This window comes from Adiantum capillus-veneris, chromosome 13, assembly GCF_014529385.1.
Source record: "Adiantum capillus-veneris isolate H3 chromosome 13, ASM1452938v2, whole genome shotgun sequence".
In the NCBI taxonomy this organism is placed as follows: domain Eukaryota; kingdom Viridiplantae; phylum Streptophyta; class Polypodiopsida; order Polypodiales; family Pteridaceae; genus Adiantum; species Adiantum capillus-veneris.
The window spans coordinates 38,089,350-38,097,737 of NC_140943.1; the positions used below are offsets into that span (position 1 = coordinate 38,089,350).

General features: G+C 42.6%; 1 protein-coding gene across 1 annotated transcript; it reads left to right on the forward strand.

Moving 5' to 3' along the window:
* The first annotated feature begins 7,294 nt into the window (after positions 1-7,294).
* Positions 7,295-7,929, forward strand: LOC147443831 (putative 4-hydroxy-4-methyl-2-oxoglutarate aldolase 3). The gene has a single exon (XM_086527739.1). The coding sequence runs from the start codon at positions 7,363-7,365 to the stop codon at positions 7,864-7,866; it is 504 nt and encodes a 167-aa protein (XP_086383865.1). The 5' UTR covers positions 7,295-7,362; the 3' UTR covers positions 7,867-7,929.
* Positions 7,930-8,388: the final 459 nt, after the last annotated feature.

The following is an 8,388-nucleotide window of genomic DNA, read 5'->3' on the forward strand; positions in this document are numbered from 1 at the left end:
CTTCTTAGCTCATGTAGATTCCTTGGATTAGGCCATGCTTTTATTACCTCTAACTTTGATGGATCCATACGGATACCATCTTGAGAGATAATATGACCTAGGTATTGAATCTCTTGAAGGAAAATTTCACTTTTCTTTTGGTTGAGAAAAAACTTGTTCTCCCTCAGTGCTTGAAAAATCACCTGAAGATGTTTCTTATGTTCCTCCAAAGACTTGGAGTAGATGATGATATCATCCAGTGAATTTGCGATAGGGTCTAAATATTTTCTCCATTAGATGATTGAACGTAGTTGGTGCTTAGTCAAGCCAAATGGAATGACTGGATATTCATAAAGACCAAATGTTGTGCGAAACGGATATCTTCATCCACTATCCTTGTTTGATGATAGCCACTTTTAAGGTCAATCCTACTGAAGTACGTAGAGCCTTGAATCTTATCAAAAAAATCTTCTACCCGAGGCACGGGAAATCTGTTTTTGATAGTGATATGGTTTAGTGCTCGATAGTCCACACACATACGGTATGTACCATCTTTCTTTTTCACTAAAAGGACTGGAGAACAAAAGGGAGAGGAGCTAGGCCTCACCATCCCTTTGTCAACCAATTCTTGTACTTGCCTCATGATCTCTTCTTGTTGAGCTTTGAGAGACTCAATAAGGAGGCTTGTTAGGCGGTGAGCTTCCTAGAAGGAGCTCAATGCGATGGTCATCATCCCCTCGTTTTGGAGGTAAGTCCATAGGGATATCATCGATAAACACATCCTAGAATCCTTTTAGAAAATTAGACAAGTCTAACTCTTCTTGATTCCTACCATTTACATTTGATGAAACATTAGGATCTTTTAGGGACTCTTTGACAAAAATCATGTATGCAAAAACTGAGCTCTTCATTGATTTATCAAAAGCAGGGGGATTTACAAGTGGTATAATGCAACCACACTCACTAGTATCTATATACATGTTATTTCCCCTATAGGTGAAGTAGATTCTCCTTTCAAGGAACTTCATGCTGGCAGCCATGCAATCAAACCATGGTGCCCCTAGGATAGCATCCTCATGTTAGAGAGGACAGATGAAAAAGTCTTCTTTGTTGACATAGCTTTGGACATGAAGCATCAACTTCCCAATCAAGGGAGTAACGGAGGCTTGCTGTCCCTTGAAATTTATGTCAGCCATTACAATATCTCCTATCTGGAAAGCTTGAATGCCCAACTTGGTGGCCAACTCCATTGATATGAAGTTGTGAGTAGAGTCATGGTCAAACAAGATGAAGGCATCATGCTCCCTTAGCTTTCCCCAAGCGTAGGAGAGAGATGATCCTTTGCAATGAGCATCCTCGTTTGGAGCTTCGATGGTGGAAGCCCTAGGAGTCTTATTGCGAGCATTTTTCTTGGGACAAGAATGACAGCCATGTCCTTCCTCCCCACACTTAAAACACTTATGGTCCTTGTAAAAAGCTTCAAGCTCTTCAGGAGAGAGTTTGTTTTTTCCTTTGTAAACTCCCTTCTTCTAGGAACGATTGTTGTTGTTGTTGTTGGAAGTGCCTTGGGAAGAATTTTGGGCATTGTTTTTCCCCTTTGCATCATTTTTGTCTTTGTTTTCCATGGGCTTGACATTCCGTCTAGCCCCTTGTTAGAAATTGATGCATGAAGCAACCATGGTGTGTTGGATTACTTCGGTGATAGAACCAGGCAATTGAGAGTTGACGTAATCGGCCATCTCCCACACAGAATTGTTGTTTTTTCTTGGCGAAGTCTATCTTTTGGAAGACAGTAGCCTTGAGATGTAAATCCCAAAACTTGTCTACATACTTGTGGATAGACTCATGAGAGAGAATCTTCAAACATCACCATTCCGTGAGCACTTTGTCCTTTGCATCGCTTGCAAGAAATTGCTTCATGATGGAAACTTGTAGAGTTTTCCATGTCTTTGGGGCTTTGTCATTGCCACAAAGGCTAGCCCACCATTGACGAGCCGATTTCTGGAAGTGCATAGCTACATGGCGTAGCTTGGAGGACTCCGTGAAGCCCTCGTCTCCAAAGGCCGCATCAAATTGTTGGATGAAGGCCAACACTTTGTTGGTAGCACCAAAGGTGCAATCGTAGGTGAGAAAAGAGATACTCTTTCCTCCCTTCTTGAACTTCTTGAGCTTTTGTGACCTTTGCCATGCAAGGTATGATTTATGATGTCCTCCCCTGTTGTATTCTCTAGGAGAATAGCCATAGCTTTTGTCGGCAGAGGAGGAAGGTAAAGAAGAAGGAGAAGAGGGTGACCTCTTTCTTTCCCTTTTCTTCCTTTGTTTCCTCTCTTCCCTTTTGGAATGACAAGGAGAAGGACTGTGTGTTGATCTTTTCCTCTTCGGAGGAGTTGGCAATCGTCTAGACTACCGTCTATGTGGATCCACATCTTCAAAGGAGCTTAAAATTTCATTGCTTTCTTGCTCTTTGAATCCCTCCTCTCGTATGGGAGAGAGTCTTCTTTTGGGGGTCTCTTCAAGAGGCCTCCTAAGCTCTCTCTCCTCTTGGAGAGGAAGGGAAATCCCATAAGTTCAAAGTTGTTGAGTAACTTCGGCTTGCAAAGCACGGTTGCCCATAGCTTGTTGCAACCTAGTAACGAGATAATTGACAAACACGGGGGCATCATCATTAGCACCTTCATGTGCAAAATCAAAGCTATCAATGTTCATTCTCTCTTGGTTATTATCAGCCATGTTAACAAAATTTGTGTACTTACTTAGTGTATGCTTTGGCAATTCAAAACCTTAGTTGCCACTCCTCTTAGCCTTTGAAAATTGGTTGTTAAGTATCTACACCCACGACTCAAAGTAGTTAATTATAGAGAGTAGTGGAGTGGGTCTAATATTGCAGAATTGTCGAGGGCTATCTCCTTTCGGACTTCTTATGGCTTAATAATGGTAAAGCCGTAGACAAGTCTAAAAAGACAACATTATTAAGTCCAAAGATCCCGAGGTGTGCACCATATCCCATATAGTGGGCTGAACAAAATCGATAATGGATCCCAGACCCACTTACCCTAATATAATTAACATAATCAACCATTTATAGGCTACTTAAGGACCTCTCTTCTTAAGCGAGAAAAGAGAAACCAATGCTTTGATACCAATGTAATGGGATTGGTATATTAACTTTGAGAGTAGCGGAAATTAGAGAAAGTACTTTTGTGAAATTACTTTGTGAGCATAGCGGGTGAACATATTTGATGGTAGCAACATAAACATATCATTTTGTTAACTTGGCATGAACAATACTTTTGCAAGAGAGAGATTTTAGAGAGCATGAGAACAGTTGAGGACCGGATTTATGTGGAGCCGGTCCCCCCTCCACTAGGCATTTGTGTTATAGTTTCTCACATCAAGAGGGACTTGTTACAATACAATCTTTGTGTTCCTTGTGACCTAGGTGATTCAATGAAGATGGAAAGCTTCATGCATCACGAGCATAACATAAACTTTGTGGAAAGCATTAACTATCCCAAGCCTCAGTCCCAAGACCTCAAACACCTTCGAAGGTGGAGAGAGCTAGCAGGGAATGAGGATAGGGAAGAGGAAGAAGAAACATTTCATAGGAGAAAGAATTAGTTCCTCACTTATCATCACTCTTCTTGCTAGCACACATAATAGCATAGTAATGAAGATGGAGAAGATGGCAAGTTTAAGCAGGCTCTTGGTTGGATTTTCATTCCTAGCCAAGAGTGTTGGTGTAGGCTCTCAACCTCTCTACTTGCTTGGAGAAGGAGAGGGATCTCTTGTGCTTTGCACAATACACAATAAGAGAGAGAGAGAGAGTGTGTGTGTGTGTGTGTGTGTGTATGAGAGAGAGAGAGTACCCCCCAAGCATGCCCCCTACTTGCTTTGGTCGACCCCTCCTTGTAGTTCATGCTTGAAGCTCATTGGACCCCTCAGGCCTAGCCAATCACAAGCAAGAGTCATACCAAGCAAGCATATCAGTCTTGGGCCAAGTGTCCTCCTTTCCCCTTTGAGAGAGAGGACTTGATAAATGCAAAAACAATTACTCAAATCTACTAATTTATCATTGGACCCCTTGGGTGATCAACCAGTAGGCTTTAGGCACACCATGAGGGAAACATGAGGAGGAACTTGACAAGTGTCCTTTTTGCTTTATTTGTACAAAGATTACCTCTGTGATTGTGGGTATGTTCTCTCTCATCCCCCCTCTTGTAGGGCTCGCCCCCTCCTTGTAGGGATTGATGATTGACTTTTGGCACACCTTACCTCAAGCACCTTAGTCAGCAAGCATGACAAAGCACCTCAAGCTTGGGTGGTGTTCCCACAAGCACCTCAAGCTCCCTAGTCGGCAAGCATGACAAACACCTCAAGCACCTTAGTCAGCAAGCACGGCAAGCACCTTAGTCATCAAGCACGACAAGCACCTCAAGCACCTTAAGCTTGGGACGGGTTCCCACCTAAAGCTCAACCCTAGCTTACCTAAGGTCCGAGGACTTTTTAACACTAACCTTTGGAGGTCTTCAATGAAGCTAACCCTAATGTTCTTAAGCTCGATTGGTTAGCCTTGCTCTTTGACAGACCATCTCTCATTTTGGGCCCCTTTACCATTGGCCCCGTGTTGAGATAAATCTATAAGCACATGTCTATATCCTAACCCTTGTTCTCGTTTATTCTCCCACATCAAATGATCAGTTTAATATGAGAAAATCATTTGGGTTGGTTAGATATTAGATTTTATGTGACAAGATAATTGAAGTTTTCTAGGATTATTGGCCTATTCCAAGTGTATGGATCCATTTAGCTAGCTAGCTGCGGGCATGGCTCTAGTATGTGTAGATTTTTGACACAGTAAAAGGTCAGGTCCAGCATCATGAAGCCAACTCTCCACTTGGATCTTGTGGAGAGTGTGTTCACCTTGATAACAATGTTCCTTTTGCTCAATGTATCCTTGTTGTAGCTTGATAGGTGGATCATCTTTTTGCAATAATAATGGAGTCTAGGATATGTCCCTTTTGACATTTATGCACGATTTTTCTTTGTATGCCAAGCACCATGTATGCCTATTTCAACCGAGTATCATGGGTCCACCACGTCGCCTGCCCCATTTTCCATGATAGTAATCTCGGCCATGATGTATATGAAATCGTGTTTTGATACCTGTATGATTGCGTCATGGCCCCAGGTGACACTCATTAAGACTACCTTTGAGGGTGCCTAAGAAACCTCGGAGTTTTCTTGGGGGTTGCACTTACAAGAAACCACCTATATCTTGTGCATCCAAATGGTATTAAAAAAACTCCTATACTTATTGTGAACCAGTAAAATGACCCCCTTTTTTCCATTAGACTGCTATTTTTTTAATATTCAATTAAAAAACCCCTTTTGCAAGTAAAATAATTGAAAATGAAAATAATTTTTATGAATTGAAATACCCCTTCTTTTGAATGCACGTTATACACCGACTCCCTCTGATGAAAAATGTCTCCCTTTTAAATGGAAAATATTTGAATAAGAGAAAGAACAAGCAAATAATGATCTGGTTGCTCAAAACAAACAAAATAATAAGGACAAAGGAAAATTATGGAAGGAATCTAAAACAACAAAGCTTTCACAACCACCAAAGAATCTAAGAAAATTGGGCAGACCTGCCATCTCCCTCTCTCTCTCTCTCTCTCTCTCTCTCTCTCTCTCTCTCCATCTCTCTTTGACACACAACATCGCTCTCTATCTTCCCAGCTGTGCAACATGACACCCTCCGCAAATGCTCTGAGTGGACATGCACTTGCCCTGGTTTTGATTTTCTTGACCTGTCTGCGATGCAAAAAAAAATTGCATTCGGACTTTTGACCTTCTAAAACGCACTGCAACATGTATATAGATTCTCCCTAATCAAGTAGCCTACTGGACTGCGATGCATCATGCACCCCTCGTCACAAGTGAATGTCCTCTAGCTAGCAGGCAACAAAATCTCTCTCTCTCTCTCTCTCTCTCTCTCTCTCTCTCCACGTGCATTGCCGTAGAATCTGATGAATTAAAAAAAAATGTACCCATCTCTCTCTTGCACAGGCCACCACCTCCACTTTGCCACTCAAAGCCACATGAGGGATCTCCATAGATTCTATTCAATAAACCATTTTTCAAAATGTACCCATCTCCCTCCACTTTTCCACTCAAAGTCACAGTAGGAATCTCCATAGGTTCTTTTCAATAAACCACTTTTCAAAATTGGTACCACCTACTCATTGCAGTTTTTGTGGAACAAATGGTCATCTTGAAGAAAAATGTTTTGGTAAGCGAAATCTCTCCACAAAGTTGGTTGCTCAATTAGATCTCTCCACGAAGTTGATTGCAACAAATCTAAGGAATCTAATAACCACAAAGGCAAAGAAAAGTCCAAAGAAGAAGGAACTACAAAGGATACCATTCCACTCTTGAAGGGACACGCGAGTAAGGGAGGTGAGAAAACACTTATTGATCGCCCCATCCATATGTGTGCCCGATAGTAAAAAAAGGAAAAATAAGTGCATATACTCTCTCTCCCTCTATCTATCTATCTATATATATATATATATATATATATAAATATATATAAATGGAAATGAAGGGCAAAGGCACATGGGCAAAAGGGGGAAGGCACATGGGTCAATGTGCTAGGTGGTCAAGGGGGAGAAGGCATGTAACAAAGATACTAATTGTGGCAGTCCACTTGACTCTCTCTCTCTCTCTAGAGTTGCATGCAACTCTATGCTCCCATCTCTATGGAATTGGGAGGGTTTGAGGAAGGTATCATGGAGGAGGGTGTTTGGGTGGGGAGAATGAGCCAACTTGGTTTTTTTTCCTTTTGTTGGGGGGGGGGGGGGGGGTGGTGGGGGGGTTAAGGGAGAATCTTGCTAACTAATAGAATTTATTTACATAGTTGTTGTTTTTATGTAGCCTATTCTCAAAACTCACCCATATGGCAAAGAATTCAATCGTTGTGGTAGGCATAATCCAACGTGTCATGAAGATTCTTACCGCACAACCAGCCTGCACAAGTGGGACTCGTGACATAGTCGACTATGGCGTCTCTTCTTTTCTAGCGAAAAATGGACGGCGCAACACACTATTTCATTCGCTTCTGCCCTTGTACGCGATAGCTTTATGTGTGCAAAACTCAACCAGCGATAAAACCCCATCTTCCCGAACACACTTTTTTTCTGCCTTTCTTCCAAGGCTTTCGAGAGGGTAAAGAGAATCAAGAGATATTGGGTGTGTTTTTAGCATACGCTTCCAATTTTAAGGGTCTTCTTCAAGGCTCATTTAAATAAGGAGAGGATTGTGGAGGAAGTGTACACACTGTCTATTTGTAGCAACGCTTTCTACTCGTCTCGGCGAGCTATGGAGACGGTGGCCACCACAGATCTGTGCGACGCCCACATGGACGCCATTGCTGCAGGCGATGTGCGCGTATTGCCCCCTTCTTTCCAGAGCTATGGCAGGCGCCGCTGCTTCGTTGGCCCCATCACAACAGTCAAGGTGTTCGAGGACAACGTCCTTGTACGAGAAGCCCTCGAAGAGGCAGGGCAGGGTCGAGTGCTCGTTGTCGATGGCGGTGCCAGCCTCCGCTGTGCTCTTTTGGGTGGCAACCTGGCCCTCATCGGCCAGAATAATGGCTGGTCTGGCATCATTGTGAATGGATGTGTTCGAGATGTGGACGAAATCAATGCATGCGACATTGGTGTTCGCGCACTTGCCTCCCACCCTCTCAAGAGTGTGAAGAAGGGGGAGGGCTCCAAGGACTGTGTCATCACCATCGGCGGTGTCAGAATTGCACCTGGCGAATGGTGCTATGTTGACAATGATGGCATTGTTGTTTCCAGTACCAATTTATCAAAGCTGTAATTCAGCATGTATGGGAGGTAAGCACATGCTTCCTATTTAATCTAATTGATTATTGATTTGGTATATGCTTCAGAATCTGATTTCTTTTTGGGGCTCTTATATAAGGTTTGAGATATGCATATGCTCTTCTGTTGTGTGTGGTATGCGTTTTATTAAATATTGTGTGTGTGTGTGTGAAAACTGTGGTGTCTGTTGCCATTATCGAGATGACGGGACGTTCCACTGACTGAGACATCGACTCATCTGTATTATTATGCTTCACCTTGTAGACCCATTGATAGCCAATTGCATTTTCTCATTGTAGCGATGCCACCAGATACCTTAGATATACAGACCATGGCGCGCTAAGTGGTTAGGCCGTATATATCTGAGCCACAATGTGCAGATTTCAAGTTCGACCTCGATCCCCATGGGATCATTGTGTGTAGTACACTAATAGACAACCAGTACATGACCTTTTGTGCTCTCGTTCCAATTGAAAGCGTAGCAATGGGGATGATGCTTGCAAGTGCTTTCCTTCAT

What these genes read in the sequence shown, in the direction of transcription:
- LOC147443831 (XM_086527739.1), top strand. Translation starts at nt 7,363, where the DNA reads ATGGAGACGGTGGCCACCACAGATCTGTGCGACGCCCACATGGACGCC.